The sequence below is a fragment of the Nematostella vectensis genome, chromosome 3, assembly GCF_932526225.1.
Source record: "Nematostella vectensis chromosome 3, jaNemVect1.1, whole genome shotgun sequence".
NCBI classification, from domain to species: Eukaryota; Metazoa; Cnidaria; class Anthozoa; order Actiniaria; family Edwardsiidae; genus Nematostella; species Nematostella vectensis.
The window spans coordinates 16,447,466-16,469,485 of NC_064036.1; the positions used below are offsets into that span (position 1 = coordinate 16,447,466).

The following is a 22,020-nucleotide window of genomic DNA, read 5'->3' on the forward strand; positions in this document are numbered from 1 at the left end:
AGTCGCTTTGCCTTTAGCCAAGGATTTATGATTAACACATTGACCCCTCAACCGGCCCGTACCGGCTTTGGGAAGTACCCACAACCCAAAAAATTCATAAATGCTAAATAAACACAACAAGATAAAGATACATCAGTCTAAGAGGTAAATGGTCTTGAATATATGCATCCAAGGTGTTGGCAACTATTATTTGTTACCAAATAATAGCACAGGTTATTTGACAAATTTCAAATCGAACAGGGAAAGTGTAGCAGAATCACCCCTCTGAATAAAACGCTCAAAATACCACACAAGGAAGAGAGATCAGCAAACACAGTTCAAGACACAAATAGATACCTTTATTCTGATCCTCCATTTCCATGGCCTCAAAACACAATGTCCACTCCTTGAAGAGTAAAACCACTTGGATGCCTTTACAGATTGCAAAGCATTCTGGGAGATCCAGGGAAAAATTCACGAGGGTAGGGCCAGTCAACACTCCTCTCCCCAAAGTCAGATGGTTTTTTGTCTTTTCACCCCGAAGCCAAACAAATCAATTCCAGGTCATACAGACCCAGAATAGCAGTGTAAACAATTTTGGAATCTTGGTTTCAGAAAAGACAGCATTTAGGAGAGCTGTGGTGATTTATTAGAAAATTATTTTCTCATCCAGGCAAAGCCAAACAAGAACAAATCATCATGAATCCACTACTGATTGCAAATATCCATAAGCAAAGCACTCATTTTTGATGAAAAAATACAAGCAACCATCAACTTGTGCTCGCTTCAGCTCAACGACGAGGGATTAAAAGTGGGGACAGCAAAGCACTGTTGGAAGCTTGGATATCGCTGACTAGGTGCAGCTGTGTTTGGCTTTGGCGGGCTGTATCAAACTCAGAATAGGCTAAAAAATAGCCAGGAGTCAATGGGTTAAATAAGCTTGGTTGGATATTGTGTTCTGGAGAAGTATTTCGAAATTGTTATTAAACGCGAATAACATTGGTATTGATACAAAATTTATTTTTCGTTATTGAAGGGGTAACATTAGCGTTCACATCTGAACAATGGATGCTTCAAACCCTTCAAATATGCAAGACATTTCAACCTGTAGTACTCTTGGAAAAATTGTAATGACAACCATTACCCTGCATAATAGTTTAAGTAACCACAGAGAACAATTAAAATTTCCTCGAGAGTCTTTAGTATTAAGATAGGGGTTGATCCACAACCTGGAATATCGCTTGTGTCGAGCTTGCCACGAATATTTATATAGCTCTATTTATTTTTTAAAAGAAGTCAAGAAACGATCTCACATTTCAGCAGAGAATTTCGCTATCCATTGTGAAAACTCGATCACGTTTCATTTTAGAATAAAAATTATCGTTCTGTTGGCATTACGAATGCAGATGAACACCTCAGATAATAGGCTGACAAATGGGGTCGATGTTTCACTTCAAGTGAGACAGTGACCAGAACAAACATGTCCATAGCAGGGGGAGGGGCGTGGGGAACGTGCCCCCAAATATATTTAAAAGTATAGGGAAATGCCGGTAAGTGCCCCACCCCACCATTTTTTCAAGGCCTGATACAGCTCTGACAAAGAAACAACATAAGTGGTACACAATAAAGATGAATTGATGCAATAGTAGATGTCGACATAAATCCGTAAGCGACAATTAAAGCCGCATTGTCACCAGTTTACTTCCGGTCGATTACGTAACAATCTCCGATGATTTTTAACGGAAAACGCGAAAAATATTTCAAAATATTGAAAGCAGTGTGTTTATTGGAATTTTTTTTGAGAATGTGATTGATAATTTACAGCGGATGGCCTGTGTAATATCTCGGATTTTAATAGATTCTTTTAACGGTTGAGGTTTCCGTCGGACCTCCGGAAATGAACTGGTGACAATGCGGCTTTAATCGGTTACCAGATGGGATCGAGACACCACCACAGCGAAATATGTGAATTTGGCGCCCTAATGAACACCCTCCATGTAACTTGTGTCTAGATTCCATAATAAAGTCCGTACAAAAGTCATTTCTCGTCGAGTATTTTCCCACACCTCTTGAAGATTATCTGAAGGATTTCGCAGGCAGTTGGGTGCCCAGACCATTGCGAGATTATTAACGTCCATTTTGGTTAGGGAACTGACCTCCATCAGCGAGAATATCTGTAATTGGATCAGATAAAAGTAGGTTAGATGATTCTTATGAAAAAAGCAAATGAAAGATGGCCAATTACGCAGCTATTTTACGCTCCCGCTCGCTTTTGAGCCGGAGCATAAAATCGGCTAATTCAAGCAAGTATCGAGAAATTCAATCAAATATCATATGAGACTTCATTCGTAGATTGTTATTTTGAAGTTTCCTTGAAAATAAACCGCTGTAATTTTCAATGATAAACAATAACAGACAAAGTGGTGGTACAGTGATGGGGGGAGGGGGGGGGGGGAGTAGAGCTCACCTGAAGGAATCGTATCAGATAAGACAAAACAAGCCTGTTGATTTCCGGTAATGAGAGAATGAGCGCGGTCGCAACAGTGGCATCGTCACAGTTCATGATACATTTCTCAGTGGAGAAGGTCAAGGTGACAAACAAAAGGAAAATTAGTGCTCTATTTTTACTGTAAAACCTTGGGGATGTGGGATGAAATCAAAAATCAAAGTTTATAAAAAAATAATGAATAAATAAATAAACAGATAAAATGGAACTATATAACCCTACCCTTCCCTTACCTCCACACGCGTTCAATTAAAAGTGAGCAATGAGGTGTCGCGGTCAATACTCCTCAGACAATCAAACTTGGCAGGAACCAGACTACCAATCTAATAGTTAGCTAGTTAATTATGCTAGTTAGCTTGTTAACGTTAGTCAGTTTTATTCTAAGTTATCTAAGCAACGCATTAGATAAGTAGTTAGTGCGAATGAGTGAGAGAGTGAGTAATACCACATCAGATTTGCTATGATTCCTATCTTCTATAAATAAATTCATTTATTAATATTATCATTCATACCCTCTCCTCCATTAAGCTACATAGGCATTCATTACTGCAAAGGATATTAATACTCCGCGGGTATTAGCGGATCGTTGAGCTCCCGGAACCATAGTTTGAGTAGCGAGGCGGGGACATGAGGGTCGGACACGTTGTCCGGTGGTTCGTACCGGTCCAGCCGTAGCTTCAATGCATTTACTTCGTCGATATCACCGGGAACCCTGCGGATTTGCAAATATCCGACTATAGATACACCTATTTCAATAAGGGTTGTCAGTGCGAATGGCAATTGCCAAATGGCAGTTTTACGATCGAAATGTGTGTTTATGGGTAGCAATTATTTGTAAAAATAAAGGCGATAAATAAACTCAAGCGATATCAGAATCATATGTTAATTATATCAAATGGATAGCCGTATGTTTTATTTATATTTATCTGAATTTGGAACGAATATTTTAGGATCCCTGGGTCCTTTCGGTCGTAGAACTGCCATTTGTCAATGGCCAATTGCCATTAGCACTAATAACGTTTTTGAAATAGCTGTATACAGTAATTAAGTGCAAAGACGCGCAAATCTCATTGATGAATAATTCTCAAACGAAAAGCACAGAGAACATGGAAAAATGTTGAATCATTACACTGCATAACAGCATTAATTTCCAACGGCCAATTCAAGAGAATATCTGCGATACATTTTATATTCCCAAAAGTACACTAAGCAGACGAGTGATATTTTCTAGAGCCGGCTTTTTACTAGCAAGGGAAACGTGGAGGTCATTCTCTTCCTTCTCCTTCTTCACTTCTTAACATCGCAGGTGAAAATAGGGCTTCAGTAGGAAATGCTGCGATGCCATAGATATCTACCCGTACCTGAAAATACCCTCTGTTCTTGCGCCATCGTGATGCAGCACGGCCTCGGCGAGCGTCGTGAGAATCCAGGGAAGTTTGAGAGAGGGAAAGTCGGATTCTTGTCTTTGCATTATGTCCTCCAACGTCGCACCGAACATTGACGGGTGAAACACGTGATACTAAACAATAAAGAGAGTCAGCGGTTGCATCAAGCACTGTGGCTCAGAATACGTAGTGAACCAAAAAAAAAAACAAGGGATAATTCACGGTGAGGGGGTCAGCGGTTGAATGAATGATTCTAGAAAATGCCCATGTCTGAAAAAGCCAATTCAGAGTTTAAGGAAAGACGCGGGGAGACTTGGTTAAATCGAGCGAATCGGACCAAATAAGCGATTTTGCTTGAGTTTGTCTGGCGGTCTTGGAGAAAAATTCTTCTACAAAGCCGTTTTAAAAGATACGGGAAAACCACATTTATGTGATGCACACTTATTGTTTTACCTTTCGACCGCGTTTTGTTATGAATACGGCCCGATACAAGTTTTTACGGATAGATTTACTTTGCTCAGTGAGCTTATTTGGTCGACTTCCGCTCGCAAAACACCGATGAGAACACGAAACAACAATTAACTTTGGTACCTCAGGTAAACAAAATGATTTTCGTCCACGAAATTCGAGTAATATTTTTGCTAAACATCTATGAACAATATTGATTTGAATTTTACGGCAAAAAATTGAAACGGCACTTGCAGTATTTGAGTGAAAATGACTCAGGGTACTCAGAAAATCGCTCCGTAGAAATACCTTTTGCGCCATTCATCCCAATACTCTATACGAAGTGCAATAAAGTCCTCACTTGTGGCAATGAATGATTTCACCATATCTTTTAAAGCTTTTTTTCTTCAAGACCGCAATACAAACTCTTTTGTGAAATCTTTTGGTCCGAAAAGCCCAGTCCCTCACGGCATTTCTTAAACTCTGAACTGGCTTATTGAAACGCGTGTAACGAAACACGGGTCAGAGGTTGCATGCGTGATTCTCGGAAACGTCCATGTCTGAGTCGAAACAAGCGCAATATAGGCTGGTTCTCACGACAACGTAAGCGTAAGCGGAGACGGAAGCTTAAGAGTCGCGTGAGAAACGGCTCGACGTAAGCGCAAGGTTTTACGCGTGCTCAGTTCGTAGGCTAGTGCCCATACCTCCTCGGCGAGTTTGGTTAATTTATGCTTATGTTTCACTCATGCTTACGTCGATCCGGTTTTCACGCGACGTAATTTTTAGTTTGCCTAAATTCTATACAAACAAATAATTAAATCGATCATACCTCAGCCTGCTGAATATCGTCTGGCGTGGGTTTCCTCAGTCCTCGTTTCGCACCTGTCTTGGAAATCTTGGCGAGCTGCTTATGACAGTATCTCGGGTAATCGCTAATGTCCACCTGACAGGGGCGAGAGGATGCGCACAATCAGGGCAAGGCTCACAAACATGTATTTATTTATTTATTTATTTATTTATTTATTTATTTATTTATTTATTTATTTATTTATTTATTTATTTATTTATTTATTTATTTATTTATATGTTTGTTTGTTTGTTTGTTTATTTATTTATTTATTTATTTATTTATTTATTTATTTATTTATTTATTTATTTATTTATTTATTTATTTATTTATTTATTTATGCATGTATGCATGTATGGATGAGTGTCTGCGTGTGTGCGTGTGTGTGTGTTTATTTATTTATTTATTTATGCATTTATGCATTTATTCATTCATTTATGTATTTATGCATTTATTAATTCATTCATTCAATCATTTCTTTCTACCTTTTTTTGTTTTGCTTTGTTTTAACAACAAATAAATAATATAACGAAAAAAAAATACAGGACACAGCAGAGCCAATTACAGTGTATATGAATTCGAGAAATGGCGTTATGCTTTTCTTTAAGGGGCAAAGCTGTCAGGAGCAACCTTTTTTTAGCACAACAGTTTATTGCTACCATAAGGACGTGGCGAATTCTACCTCCAAGTTGTCGTCTTCGCAGTTAAGATGTCTTGTGATGTACCCTTCAAGGTAGCTATGGAACTTGGTGGAGGGCGGGAAAAGCGTCAAGCAAATTGACATCAACTCCCAGCCTCGCCGCAAACTCTCACTGAAACACCAGAGCATATTGGTCACGGGGAAACATCGATAATTTGGGAAGGGGGGATAGTGTGTTACAATGAACGGCATTGTTAGATAAACATACGTACGTACGATCCAGTGTCTCTTATCAATAACAGGATCAGGATGTTGATGTCGTATGTTGTTAACTTACAAGCTGCCGATGTCGTGTGTTTTTATGAGTAATACGCATGGGCGGACTCAATTAAGCACGAATAGACTGTGTTATCAAGCAGACTATTAATATCGCTTGGTGTCGTGTGCCGCCATTACTTACGAGTTGCCATTGTCGGTCGTCTGCTTGCAAATCTGTAAATAGATCTCGTCTCGTATGAGGGGCGTCTCCCATCCCCTGGTACAGATATCAAGCGCGATATCTCTCGTAGTCTTGACGCGTATCGGCCGATCACCCATGTAACCCAGAATCAGCTTAAACACGTCTACCGCATCCTTCTTAAGCTGTCGATCACTCATCAAGATCAGCGGCTTCTTGATAGGAACCTGCACAAGGAAAGGTTTTAGCAAGGTCATGCGTAGGGAATATCTTTAACTGGGTGGTTACGTTCCATCAGATCGCTCTCGAAAGATGGAGTATTTTTTCTCGGAACTTATAATGGCTGACTGTCGGATAGGGAGGGGTGGGGTGTTAGGATGGGGTATTCCTGACAGGGAGCTATGCGGTAATGAGCAGAAAAAAGTAACGAGAAGACCGGCTCGTTTCTGATTTCTGATGACCGTGATGCTGAGGAGTGGCTAACCACAACAGTGTTTATTTGTACTGATAAAAGCAGAATAGATCAGTTAATATGACCAGAAAAGACAAACATGTAAGGTGGTATAACCGGATAGAACTAACCTTCGACCATGACATCATACTAGCGAGCGAAACTCTCTTCCGTCGGAACAACCCCTTGGTGTGCTGATTGAGGTAACTCTCGTACGCGCCAAGACCGCGAAATAAGGGCTTGCCGCTAGGTACCGAATGAGAACGCTCCTATTTAAAAAAAAAGACATCAATAACTGCTTCACAAAAGACTGAAGGGCAATTTGGCATTGTTCGCATCGAGAAAACTAAATCGCACGGGAATATAGGCATATCCTCCTGGCTTTAATAAGAAATGTGCTACCATCGCCTCTTTAGGTACGGTAATACGATCAGCGAAATCGTACAACTTTTGGTGTTTTGTTTTTTACTACAGGCGCACAATATGTCTCGGTGACACTGATGTGTGACTTTCGTTCAACCAATCACAAACCTAATTGCAACTGCTTGCGTATGCTTAATGTCTTTTTGCTGCGAGACAAGTTTTGTTGATGTAGTAATATTGCAAAAAGTAGAACCATCTTCTACTTTACTTTATCAACGAGCAACGTCACTTACAAACTTTTTTTTGCAGCAATGCTGCCACAAAAGTTGTACGATTTTGCTGCGTGGTATTACCGTACCTTTATTTGGTGCGCAGCTAGAACGCCCATATGGTACGACGCTCATGAAAGAGCTTAGCCAATAAGCATGCGAGAGTCATAGTTTGGGTAATACGAAATTCATAACTCGTTGATTGGCTAGTGAACTTCACGACAATCAGACAGAATATTTATCGCATCCTCATTGGTTTAAACTGGCTTACATTACAAAACTGTCAAGGTAGCTACGCTAACACGCGCGTCGCACTGTAAATAACCTTACATTCTGATAACGAGGAAACGCCTGTAAAATCCATCTGCTTTAGCGCTTTTTGACGTACTCACATCTACTCTTCTTATTCATCGCTTTCAGCCACTAGCAAATTCATGTTGTAAATATTTTGTACTAAACAAACTCAAGGCATCCTTACCAGGGAGCTGTGATGCGAAGGCGAACCCTGGGTGGTAGCTATAGATGAGGGTCTGCTAAGGCGAGGTAGAGTAGATGAGCTGCCCTGTACAAGCAAATTATTCGCTCTCTCCTGCTCCTCGCGATACGCAAGCGCAACCGCACTATCCGACGTCTGACGTTGTGTCCGTAATGACCGGACACCATTCTCGGACCGGTAGCCGTTCTCGGGCCGTAGGGCGGTGTCGGACCGTAGTGCGCTGTCGTCACGAGTTACACCGGAGGGTGGGGCGCAAGCCTCTACCAGGAGCGCGGTGGTGGGGGACATTCCCCCCGCCTGGAGCCGATAGCTCAGGGATTCGTCACTGCTGGCACGGTCATCTGCATAGAGAGAAGTAAATTGAATTGGCTTATCACCCTTCTTGCAACTGAATTACCAGAGCGCAGGTACAGCGTGGTCGAGTCAAGGTATTCCGTGATGGTGCCTAAAGGGACCGTCATATGAATAATTTCTTAACACGGAAGACAACTTAAAGAGGGATGAAAACCGGAGAATCACTTAACTCACGTCGGAAACGGGAATCGCACCCAGAACCCAGTGGTGAGAGGCACAGGCACTACAGAGCAACCGGGAAACCTGTGGTGAGAAGCACAGGCACTACAGAGCGACCGGGAAACCTGTGGTGAGAAGTACAGGCACTACAAAGCGACCGGGAAACCTGTGGTGAGAAGCACAGGCACTACAGAGCGACCGGGAAACCTGTGGTGAGAAGTACAGGCACTACAGAGCGACCGGGAAACCTGTGGTGAGAAGTACAGGCACTACAAAGCGACCGGGAAACCTGTGGTGAGAGGCACAGGCACTACAGAGCGACCGGGAAACCTGTGGTGAGAAGTACAGGCACTACAGAGCGAAGCTCTGCCAACTGCGCCACATTCTTCTTGAAAAAAAGTATTTCTTTTATATAACAAGCAGTATCCATCTTAAAAGCTATCCCTTTTTCCTCAGCCCATACTGCTTTGAAAGAAAACCGCACTCAATATTTGAGAAAGCATTCAGAGCTCATTATAAATATCTTCTCGCTGTTTTTGGTTGCTAAGCGCCCTCTTGGTTTAGCAATTTCGGGCAAATGAGAAGTGTAGAAATGGTCACGATCATCGTGCCCCTTCTGACAGAGCATTGGCCACGAAGAGAAAAAAAATGCAAATATGAACAGGCAGAATGCTTACGGCGGTCAAGTTGAATCTCTCCATTGAGTGTCAGCGGCTTTTCCCAAGGGCCATCTGGTGATGACGGGCAGCTTTCAGGGGGAGGGACGTTCTCTAGATTGTCGTAGACGGATGTATGACCAGCGAAGCTCCCGGATGGACTCGTAACGGTCTCTTTGTCACGTTCTAGAGTCCCGGATGGTGTGACATCGCTGCGTTCTCGCCTTCTCTTGACGGCGTCATCACTGAGCGAAGGACAAAACACGTTTAAAATGAAAAAAAAAAATAGTTATTTCGGCCGGTTAGCAAAAATTTCTTTTAAGAAGTTTTTAGTATCGAGAAGTTCAACAGCTGGTTTAACACTCGTTTTCACACGAGCACCTTGTGTTTTTCTTTTCCTTTATTCGATTTTTTTTGGATACGGAAGTCATGTCGCAGTTACAGCGGCCGTTAGACCGCTAGCCAATGAGAGAGCGCCTAAAAGCACAAGGCGTCAAGAAAACAGACAAGAAATACATGCGCACTTAACAACAACGCAAAGCTAAGAAACAATTCGAACTTTTTTAAACTGCTGGCTTTGTGTCTATCGGTATTTTCTCGGTAACAGTAGCTAAGAAGGCGATCCATATTGATATTTTTTTGGTTCTGATCGATCTTAAGCTGTGACAGATGCAGAAATGGAAGAATTCAAAAGTCATGATTGACGTCTACCAAAACACAGTTGCGACTCGTAAACGAAAAACTCGGTACATGTGTGACTAAAAAGCAAGTGTAATGTTGTTGCCATTTCAAACTCATTTGTCACAGCTCTGGACGTTCAAGTTCTCGAGGGTAAAATTTTTTGGGTTTTGAAGAGAGGGGGTTTGAGATCCGCTTAAAATGAATGGAAACACTTTAAAGAATGTATAATATCGTCTTTAAACAAGCAATCGTCGATTTATACATGTAACGCTTGATACATATTCAGGTAAAGTAAAAACCGCGTGTTCATGTTAAAAAAAACACACACATCCGCTCAGATAAATTAAGGGGCGCCCCCTCCCCATCCGCCGCCCCTGCTATTCAACGCACCTCGTTCTGTTCTCCCTGGTCAAGGTCCCCGAGGGTGTCCCTCGTCCATTTCCATTACGTTCCTTCCGGGCCCCTTCATCAGCGGGGACCCTAGAGGTTTCGGGACTTCTTGTACAATCTTGTTGACTGTCTCGCCTGGCAGCTGCGTCTGCGGTGTTCTCAGCGGTCTCCTCATCCACGCCATGCTCTGTACTATTTTGTACCATCTAAAAAGAAATGAATTTGAAATAAGAGAAATACTTGGTTTGCTGTGTATGGTAAATAAACTTGTACCAGTACATAAGGCACCGAGGGGGGCTACGAAAAAAATAACCCATAGAAGTTTAGCTCAAATTGCCCAAAAGACTAATAACTGTGTTGTAGTGAGATAGAGCACATGGCAGATATGCAGAGAGCGGTCAATAAAGATGTTTTATTATTTGAAAGAATCGAAAAAAAAAATCGACCTTACAAACGATTAAGATTCCTCTTTACCTCCTGTCTTGAGAATTCTCGTATTTGACCAGCACAGTCGTACGCCACAAACTGAATGTGCCAACATAAACCAAATACGGAAATTTCTGTTTACTAATAGATGTACAACGATTAATTAACAAACAAGGCGTCTTCTCGTTTTTAAACAATCGACACTTGCTGTCTGAAAAGGAAATTCACCTCGTTGACTTTGTTATCGAGGAAAAAGACCGGTAGTGGAACGGCAATGACACGAAGAGACGGCTTGTGTACTGTCTCCTCTAGGAATTGTGATGAGTAGCGGTATGACTCCGCTAGCAAAGAAAGAAATGTCATACGGTTTGTCATGCTTCGATAAAACGGCATCTTGGGAGTCACCCGAAAGTTTGAGAAATGAGCTCTTCCTACAAAAGATAGCGATTTGTTTGAGCACCTTCTATTAGGCCCGCGCGCCAGTTCTTGTAAAACCTTATCTCCTTTTTACTGCTGTTCCTCTGTCAAGCGCTTGACGTCCTTAAAAGTATATTCCGCGCATACAACAGAAAGTGTTTTTAATTCCTTTACCCTTGGTTCGATGCCGGAATTCATTAGAGCGACAAGCGTTAGAGCATCAAGCTGAATTGCAACTGAAATTCGAAACCAGTCAGCTACCAAAATTTAAAAAAGAAAGTCGGCATTTGTGCTGTATAAAAAAATAAAAAAAAACTCGACCGTATTGAAATCACCAATCAGTAATCGTATTTTCTCATGTAAGGCACGGTTTCAGCGTTGGATTTGAGAATTTCGCCACAAAGCGATCTCCTGGTCAGTAAACGTAGATCGATTCCCTGATAGCCACTAAATAAACCGGCAGAAGAGATCAAATATTTTCAAAGCGACGGAAGATAAGATATCCTTTAAAGCGTTCACTTCACTATAAAAGTATGTACTTACAATGACCAACAATACACAAAGTAAAAAAAAACAAGTTAAGGGTAAAAAAGAAAAAATACAGATGAGGCAATAAGGACTGGGAGATAAATGCAATAAAAACTGGGTATCCACAGAGAGGGAAACAACATTCTAGGAGGTCTGTATAATTGGGCAGATCTTTTTCCACGGAATGGGATAATCTTGGTCGGAATGAGAGAAGCAATTTGCTAAAGATAAATATCAGCCCATTCGAAAAAAAAAACGAAAAAAATTAGAAGAGATAATTAAAGTTTCCAATAAATAGTGAGAAAATTGTGAATTTTTTTTGTAGATAGCTTTCTATTCGTTTAGTGAATGAAAAGTTAACCACCTGTCCTTAAGGTACACACGCATCGAATGATACGAATAAACGCTCAAAATATAGAATACAAAAAGTAGGATACAAACTACTATGATAACTTGACAAAGCCTACTCAGATAGAATGGACTTCTAAAAACCAGTGATAAATATAGATGAAAGGGCGCGAGATTTCGGTCACGGCACCGCGGGAAACCGACGATTCCTGAGCTAAATACAGTTAGAAAACAAGTAGTTGTAAACTGCGAAGACTGCCTGAGGGAATTTCGTAAACACAACAGCAACATAGTTTATCCACAAACGAATAAACATTCTGGGAAAGAGGTTTAGAAGGAGAAGTAGCCGTGAAATTACCTTTAAATCTCGTTCAAGCGGCGCAGAACGATTTCGTGACACAACTCATACTAATCCACACGCGTTAGCTCTCACAAACCACCGGCCCACCAAACCTATTGTTCCATCTTTGTTTTGACCTTCCTCAATAATAATGAAACAATTTGTGCCTCGTAAATCATTCCAAAACAGACCAGGTCTTTAGAACAGCATTCAAATATTCAAAAGGTTTCTTTTAAGTTTAAAAGAAAGAAGACCTTTTAAAATAACAAAAGCAATTGTTAAATTTGTGAAATGCTTTTAACCGTAAAAGAAGCCTTGAAATTAGTTGTTTATAAATTTACACAAAAATTACATGTACTGTTATAATTTTAGCTAACAAAACTACAGAAATCCAAAAACTTCAACTCGAAAAAAATATATAATATCACGTGAATGCACATGCTGTCCGTTTGTCAAAAACAGTGCGAAGTTTGTCCATTCTCAATAGAATACCATTGGGAACTGTACCTCTCGCATAAATGAGAGTAAATCAAGCTTCGTTGCGTGCTACCGTGGTAAACTGAAGAGACTTGACAAAGAAACCGGTGGAGTAGATGAGTTTTTGTGTGGTAATGCGGCAACGAAATTGATTCAATTTACGCGTTCATTCACGGCCAGGTGTTAGATGGAGACTAATTCAGCATCATCACAACAATTCGCTTTTACTAAAACAACAAAGTCTCCTCGAAAAATAGAACCTGCAATCATTTTCAGAGCGGTGGGACGTTAATTAGCAATTAGCTATTGCGACCTCAAGTAAGGATGCTGAAGATTATGGGACATATGTATGTTCTACTAGCTCGCAGTGGTACTGTTTTATTCTATTCGAGCGGACTCCCCCCCCTCCCCCCTCCAGAGCGGAGGCGTTTATCTAGTAACCCAAAATCCCCATGACTACGGCCTGATTCAGACGAAATAAACCGAGTTAACCCTAAGGTCCCTATTGGGGGGAGGGGGTAGATTACGCCTAGAAAGAAAAAGAAAATAAGAATAGCACGCGGATTTGTAAAAATATATAAGTGAATCTAGGAGGGAGACATTCCTCATCCCCTCTGGTTTACACAGTTTTGTTTTTTTGTCAGCCAAAAAGTCATTCTCACCTGTGTGGACAGCGCTGGTGTCTGCTCTGAATCCTTCTGCTTGTCTCGTGTGCTGGCCCTGTTTCTTGTAGAGCCCCCCTTTCTTCCATCCCTCTTTGAGCGTGGTTCCCCATGACCCTCCCCTTCTGTTTTCTCCCGCCGGCCTCCCTCCCTTCTGCGACGATCACTCCCATCTCTACGATGACCACTCTCCTTTCTCTCTTCCCTGAACTTAGCAAGTCGCTTTTTTTCCTTGGCTTTCATACTCTGGAAGAGATTTTAAAATCATGATATGGTGGTTTTCAAGTCAACAGATTTAGCAATCACTTCAAAGTATAAGGTAAGAGATGTGTGCAAGGTATCGGGGCGGATCCAGGAGCTCCAAAATGGGGGGGGGGGGGGGGTAGCGAATCAAGCGTTTAAAGTAACGGGGAGGCCGGATTTAATGTTCTTCCGTGTATTACCTTATATCACTTGTTATTTTTAAGCCAAATATCTGAAAATAAGGTGGCCTGCCCAGCCCATCCCTAAATCTGCCTCTGGGAATGTAGCAGTGTTAGTGAAGGAATGTTAGTCAAGGAACGGATGATTGTCCTGCCATTCAACTTCATTTTGAATCACAGATTATAAGCCAAACTTACTGCAATTTATAGCTTTTAAACTTTTGAGTAAAACAGTGATGATGCAATTTTTACAATTGCGTTTTCTTTTTTATAGTTTAGGTATTTATTCCTGATATGATGAGCACTATTGTACTATGGTGTCAAATGTTTTGTTTCCTCAATAATTATATAACTTTATATATACTTTTTGAGATTTTGATCAATAATCAACCATATGAACCAGTTAATGTGGGTCCCATTGCACTGGCATGTATAATCCCTAAAAGAATCCTTGTCTATTACTTTTTAAAAACCTTTTCTACCAACCTGAAGCTTAGCAAGAGGAATGATATCACAGTCCTTTGGCTTATGCCAAACTGTTGTCTGAGTGCAAGCATTGTAGTAGTAGTAGCGTCGGGTTTTGGGATCATAGAGCTCCCACCAGTGTGTTTCGTCTGCCTTTTTACTGTAAAAAAAAAAAAAAAAAAAAAATAGAATGATTTTGATAACAATATGTTGATAACAAAAAATAGCTAACTTCTTAATGATCTGCACAAACCTCTATACAACCAGCCCAACTCCCACTATAAACATGATGACCACAAACGCCACCACCACTAACATCACCAGCTGTGACTGGGCCTATTTGGAGAAGGGAGGGAGAGGATCAAAGCAATACCCTTCCCCTGCCAAGGCCATGAACTGACCATAAACCATCTCCCACAATAATACCCTCAATATAACAACCAAAATGCCACCAACCAGTACCACATTACCAGAATCACCACGCATCTTACTCTCAATACATAACAACCAAATACCATTAATACCATAATTAATACCATAATACCATTTTGGAATGTGTGACGTAAACCATCACCTCCTCTAAAACACACAGTCCTTCTATTCTGCACGGCAAAAGGCCAAAATAACCCAAAAACTACATGGTTCTGTTGCAGAGATTTTGCGAAACGAAACCCAAGAACAAGTGCAGTCATGCATGAGCCCCAGTGATTCCCTCAGAGTCTGTTTACAAGTCCTATGCTAATTACTTATACTTGATCTCAATACTTTAATCGATCATTATCAAGTTGAGAACAACAATGTGAGTGCAATAATTCAGACTTCCCATGAAACGTTCCTTTTTACACAAACGAACACATTTGTGTTTCTTTATTTAGATGCAATTTGTATTTGCATCAAATAATTTCTTAAACATGAAACATAAACACATCCACAAATTTCCTAGGGATTTTCCTTTTAAATTTATCCCACATAAATAAATAGAATATATTGTATGCCCTTTGTCCATAATAGGGTTGATTTAGATTCTGTATTAATCCCCTGATCCCTTCTCACCAGTTAACTTTAAACTTTGGAACTTTAAACTTTGGAAGTCAATGGGGAGGGTACCAGCATTGGGTGAAGTGTTAAAAAGGTTTGAGAGAATAAAAAACAGTTTTTTTTCTTGTGAATGGTTCATGGGTAAACACTAGTCATAATTATAATCACAATCAACACCACCACTATCTCTATGAAACATCATAATCTTTTCAGTATTATCATTGTCTCACAACAGAATACCCCAGTTTATGTCTTGATAGCAACTTACACTTTTACTCCTCCAGGAGGTTCCCATAGACACTGCCCTGTTTTCAGGTTGGCATACATGGGCTCCTTCGTGCGTGGCTCAATTATCTCCACCCACTCTGGTCTGAAAAACAATTATACAAAAGTGAAATTTTTATTGGTAAGCAAAACTTCCCTTCCCATTTCTACTATTTCGAGCTATTCATAGAAATATAGTGTAGTGCTCTAGTATTCTTTCCCCATACCTGTCAACTCTCCCGCATTAGGCAGGAATCTCAAGATTTTGGATTCCTTCTCCGCCCTCTTGTCACCAAATATCCCGCTTTTCTGCGATTTTAATCGCTCCAGAAAAACTATTCTATAGAAAATCGTCATTTTGCCTATTTTCTATTAAAATATTTAAAACAATAACTCCCTTGTGAAGGGCAATTTATCTAACACCCTCGTGAGATCTATAAGTGGATTTGTTCACAATAGCCTTCTATACGGCAAATGCCTGCCAGGTTATACCCACCACTCCCCCACAAAATGAATATACCCCACCCTCCCCCAAAAAATTATCAAGCCTTCTCAAGAGATTTTTAGAGGTTGACAGGTATACTTCCCTCCCAAACAGTCACCATAGTCTATCTTGATGCTTTAAACCAAGCCAGCAGAGCCTGACTGGAGGTGGAATTACCCCTATAGCCTACTCCACAAAACGTTTTAGCCAAAGATCACAACGTAAAGTGAAATAAAGATTGATAAAAGTAAATGCTGTAGAAAAAGTGAACAGACTTGGATGACAGGGCACCAACTCCTAACCAAGGCGCTGTTGGGCACCCCAACACATGTGTTGCCTTCAGGTTTAAAAATCCTTTGCTGCCATTGTCTTTAAATAAACATTTAGAATTTCATGTGAACCCCACACCCTCTAACACATAGGATCTGTCTATTGGGCATAATGCATGTTAAAACAAGAGCTATCTATCTATCTATCTACTTTATTAACTGATAAAACCATGTCGGTATCACATCAGTATAAATAAATACAAGGTAAAAATATACAGATCTGGAATAATTTACATAACTTATACAATATATTCATAATTTGTAAAATAAATTTATAAAATAATTTTCAATAAAGTAATTCAATTAAATAATTTAGCTTAATTAATTTATAACTTGAATACTAGAACCACTGGCCATTATCAATTAAATGCTGCTGAAGCTTCTCTTTGAATTTGCCCTTTTCTTTTATGTCGGTAATTGAACCTGGTAAATTGTTCCAAAATTCTATAGACCACGGGAAAAAGCTATTTGCATGCTGGTTGCACTTGGAATGTGTTCTATGGAAGCGCTTGGAGTTGCCATTCCTTGAAGGCCGGTCCATCGGAACCAAGAAGGGCTCTCTCTCAATGTCCACAGTTCCATAAACAACCTGATGGAACATGGACATTCGAGAGAGAGTCCGTCTGCCCTCAAGGGATGGCCACTCCAGCTCTCTTAGCATGTTTGTTACGACCCCTGGCTCCCTCAAATAATTATTATAGCAAACTCTGGCTGCAGTCCTCTGCACCATATCAAGGCGGTGTTTATCCTTTTGGAGATGCGGGTACCAGGCAGAGTTTGCATATTCAAGCTTCGGTCTAACTAGACTGCAATAGAGTTTAGACTTGCAGTCTACCGAGGCTGTTCTAAAATTTCTTCTAATGACCCCAAGGGTCTGATTTGCACTAGATGTAATTTGTGCGATGTGTTTATCCCATTTTAAATCCCCTGAGAGTAGTACTCCTAGATAGGAGTGATGGTAAACCCTCTCTAAAATCCTGTTGTTAAGTATATAGGGATGGTCTGGAATTTTCGCTCTGCTTGTGGAGAAGCACATAGTGTGGCATTTCTCCACATTAAAGGCCATTTGCCAATCCCTCTCCCATCTATTTAGAGCATCAAGATCGTTTTGTAAAGCTAGGCTGTCATTTGAGCCATCAATAGTGCGATATAAAAGGCAGTCATCTGCAAAAAGCCTAATAGTTGACGAGATATTTAGAGGGAGATCATTTACAAAAAGCAGGAACAAAAGTGGTCCTAAAACTGTTCCTTGTGGTACACCAGAGGTAACAGAGCATTGACTGGATGTTGCACCCTCTAGTGTTACACACTGTGATCTCTGGGTGAGGAAATCTTCCATCCAAGTCAGCAAGCTACCCCTGATGCCATAATAGCTTAATTTGTAAAGAAGTCGTCTATGCGGCACTCGGTCAAAGGCCTTTGAAAAATCTAAGATAAAAGCATCAACCCGTTTCCCTTGATTTATGGCGCTTACTAAGTCATGGCATGTTATAATTAATTGTGTTTCACAGTTCCTCCTTTTACGGAAACCATGTTGAAAATCGCTAAGTATGCCATGCTGCTCCAAATGTTGCCAAACATGGTGGCATATTACATGCTCCAAGATTTTGCAAGTAACAGATGTAAGGGAAACGGGTCGATAGTTATTAGGTGATGATCTTTTGCCTTTTTTAAAAATTGGCACTACATTGGCAATTTTCCAGTCCATGGGTAATTTTCCCTGATCTAAGGACTGTTGGAAAAGTTGTGTATATAGGGGTGCCAACTCTTGGGATAATTCCTTTAAAATACGAGTTGGCAATTTATCAGGCCCCCCAGCCTTATTTGAATCAAGTGAATTCAAAAGCTTCTGAACACCATTTGAGGTGACTATGATTTTACCCATTTCTGGGCTTGATGAATTTGGATTTAAGCTTGGTGCTGTACTAGAGTCCTCTTTAGTAAAAATAGAGAAAAAATAACCATTGAGGACATTTGCTTTGTCTAGGCTATTTGAAACAGCAATATTATGCTGGTTATGAAGTAGGTTAATACCCATGTTATCTTGCCTTTTTGATTTCACAAATCTCCAAAATTTCTTAGGTTGTTCTCTTTGAGAGGACCCTAGCAAATTATTTATATAATCTCCATATGATTTATTTAGCTTATATCTATAGGCTTTCCGAGTTTGTCTAAATTTCCTTTTGTCACTTTCCAAACCTGTACGTTTCTGGGTGTTATACAATCTTTGGACTTTTCTTTTGAGTTTTTTTAGATTGTGAGTAAACCAAGGGAGATTGTACCTACTTGAGGACATTTTAGCAGGGATATATTCCTCCATAAGAGAAGAAAGTTTTCCTTTTAACATGTCCCAGTTTTCCTGCAATGATCGAACAGTGAAGTTTGTGAAATAAACAGAGCTAAACTCTAGTAGGTCCCTTTTCATGTCAACAAAGTTCCCTTTTGAATACAGAAAGATCTTCCTCCTGATCGGGCGTGCCAGCTTTGGTGTAACTAAGGTTTGTATCTCCACACATCCATGGTCTCCCATTGCAGGTTTGACATGTACTGAGTCAACAAGGGTGCTATTTGTTGTAAAGAGCAGGTCAAGGATCTTATCACCACGGGTAGACTTATCTACCACTTGCTCCAAACTATAAATGCTGCACATCTCCAGTAGCTTCTCGCAAGCTGTGACGTGACGGCTTCCTCTTGCAATGGTGTTTGCTTCCCAGCATATGTCTCCTCCAAGGTTGAAATCACCTCCGAGATATATAACTGAATTTCCAGACTTCCTCTGTAGCTTTGAAAGGGAGCGGTCTAACTCATCAAGTGCCTCGCAAGAACTGTCAGGGTTGTAAAAAGCTCCAATATATACATGTTTCCTTCTGTTAATAGAGACTTTAATCCAAACTGTTTCGCAGTCTGAGTTAAGTTCGTAAAGCTCATGACAGCTGAGATCCTTGACTGCTAATAGAACTCCCCCATATCCATCCGGTCTATCCTTCCGAAATACTGAGTAATTAGAAGGGAAGAATTCACAGGTTTTAACACTGGGATTCAACCAGGTCTCAGTTCCAATTACTATATCTGGACTCTCAGTTGCTAGGAAAGCTTGAAATTCACAGTTCTTATTCTTTAGGCTCTGGAAGTTGATGTTAAATACCTTCAGGCCTTGTTTATGGCGTGGTCGTGAGCTCTTGCGAGCATGTTCCAACACAGAACTCGTAGAGGAATTTCTTGGTGTAGTTTTAGCAACTGGGGACGAAGTTTGACTTGGAAGAAAATTGAAGGAGTTTGAGAGCTCCAATGTTGAAGCGCTTAACAGAGTCTCAGAGAAATTGGAAGCGTCACACTTGGGGCAAAGCCATAGGCAGGACGAATTTGCCAAGGACTCGTACGATGGTATGCTAATGTCCATACATTTCGCATGGTTCCAAATGTTACACGAGTCACATTGAAGACCACGTTGGTTTGACTTCACAGGCTTCTTGCATAGGCCACATGGATATTTCCAAGCTGGTCCTGGATTAAGGCTAATGTCTCCACAGAGGAGAAGGAGACCACATAGTAGTCTTGCACGTGTTGGAGGAGAATCCAAGATGGCGGAACCAGGCCGACCATTTACTCTTATTCTTCCAGAAAACGAGGTTAAAAATGCTTCTTGGCCTACATATTGTTGATAAATCAGTCCTGGGTGTATTAAAAAGTTTTCGGGACTGTCAAAGTCCAATTTAGAACTTAAAAGAAGGGCTAAAAACAAAATTTCAAGCGGAGCTTCGAATGGACCAGCCATCCCGCTGGTAGGCTTTCTCTCTCTAATCATTCAGTCTTATTACAAACGGTTCAAGGGTAATAAAACAGTCAATACCTTACAGAATACAGCCTGGAATAACCAAAATTTCGAAAGATATTTGGGAGAGCTTTAGAACGTCGACCGCGTTCGTTGTGACCTCGTGGTAAAAGCTTGTTCAATTATTGATATAACACCAGTAAAAATAGTCAAACATGCACAGTAGGTGCCCGGCAACAACTGTTAGGGTTATGCACTTCAGGTGGTAGGCCTTTAACAACAAATCTACATGATACACTATTATTCAGGTATATACTAACAAATGATGCAACATAGACATTTGTTTTGGTTCATTGATTATAAGGGTTACTACTTCATAAGCACTAATAACTTATAAAACACTTGCGAAAGTTTAAGGAAATCAGTACATTGATATCATATGCTGTGTCTGCTTTTAGTTCATATAAACATTATTTCTTTAAGTTTACTACTTTTCATAATTTGTTTCAGATAGCAAGGCTCCCAGAGTAAACTGGGGGCAAACCTCAGATTCGTAAAAAGCAAGGTGACAATAAATCGTTCCCTTTACTACGATTGTTAAAGTGTTAAGTATACAGTGATCTGGAATTTATCAAGAAAAGTCATCTTGAAAAGTTCTTAATGTAAGCTATTTTATGAGATTCTTGATTTCGGTAATATAAACCGATACATTTATCTTCCAGCCTTAGTCTGATTTTCTCAAACATCTTATGTTATTGACGTTTCTACGGAATAATGTTAATTCAATTTCTATCCTTTTTTATGGTTCTCCTGTAGGATATCAAAATATTCGATTCTTTATTAGGCACTGAACCATGGCATATTCCGCACGAGATATAATCGTATGAAGACACAAATAAATTCAGACAAGAAAAATAGTTCGACAAGCGATGGAATTATAACGAGTACTCGCGAACGATTATGAAAATCCACCAATAAAATTACCAAAAGATCAAAACAATGCTAAGTGGTTCTTTGTTATTTTTGTGATTCGAATAACTGACCTAGAAGAACGGAGAACGAGCTAGAGAAACCTAACCACGATCGTTTATTCTTTCATTGTCACGCTCACAGACAGAGAAACCTTCAGCATGACTGAGGAGTAACTTTCGATTTTTCTTTTCTCATATCAAAAGTAAATTAAGAAGCATTTATACCAGTATGAGAAGACGAATAAGAGGTAATTTAATCATAATAAAGTTACTGCTGAGAAATTGCACCCCATGCGCGAGAAACGAACATATAACCGTACGAGTACGTGTGTAATGTACACAGAAGCATAGTCAGTGAAATATTCAAAACAATGCACAGATTATTCTAATTTCGCACGTTTCATATTCCTTTCCTGTTAAACACTCGTCTGTCAAGACATTTAGGGTTCTACTTTTATAAGAAAAGATCAAATACTGATAGAAACCTTGCGAAGATCTACAGAATAGAAACGGTACAACTGTGAATAAGGAGCTATTGCGCTAACTAACGACAAAACACAATTGTCCTCATGTTAAACCGACAGGGATAGGACTAGACCATATCCCTGCCATTTCAAAACATCAAAAGCCAATGTGGTAGCCTTATTTAACTCGAGCCGGCAAGAAAGACTACACAATCCTTCGCTAAACTAGAAATACCCACAAGACAAAACACCGAAGCAAACCGAATCGGACACAGAAGTAAGCCTCGGATGGCCTAAATGTCATAAAAAAATATAATTAAATGAGAGCACTTACTTTTCTGCCATGATAGTCGCCGGCTTCGGGGCTGCAAGCCCCGCTACTACAGAAAATCCGCTAACCTTTAGATGGAGAGCAATAGTCCGTCCATGGCTCTCTTTACGGATTCTGTTTTTGGTGGGCTGGACATTACGCGGTCGGAGACCTGGAACTAACATGAAACCCGCGGGTTATGCTAAGGGTTATCCCGTAACTT

General features: G+C 40.3%; 1 protein-coding gene across 2 annotated transcripts; it reads right to left on the minus strand.

The window, feature by feature from the left end:
- Positions 1-978: 978 nt before the first annotated feature.
- LOC5507190 (rho GTPase-activating protein 39) lies at positions 979-21,978 on the minus strand. Of its 2 annotated transcripts, XM_032375719.2 has the most exons (15): positions 21,822-21,978; positions 15,472-15,573; positions 14,187-14,325; positions 13,279-13,524; positions 10,081-10,286; positions 9,031-9,254; positions 7,823-8,181; positions 6,844-6,981; positions 6,265-6,488; positions 5,847-5,976; positions 5,147-5,260; positions 3,847-4,004; positions 3,045-3,197; positions 2,447-2,555; positions 979-2,153 (listed from the first exon to the last, which is right to left on the minus strand). In XM_032375719.2, the coding sequence occupies exons 1-15, from the start codon at positions 21,830-21,832 to the stop codon at positions 1,959-1,961; spliced, it is 2,508 nt and encodes an 835-aa protein (XP_032231610.2). In that variant the 5' UTR covers positions 21,833-21,978; the 3' UTR covers positions 979-1,958. The 2 variants fall into 2 exon arrangements, with proteins under 2 accessions (XP_032231610.2, XP_032231611.2); XM_032375720.2 differs by lacking the exons at positions 13,279-13,524; positions 14,187-14,325; positions 15,472-15,573; positions 21,822-21,978 and adding an exon at positions 12,158-12,299.
- Between the last annotated feature and the right edge of the window lie 42 nt (positions 21,979-22,020).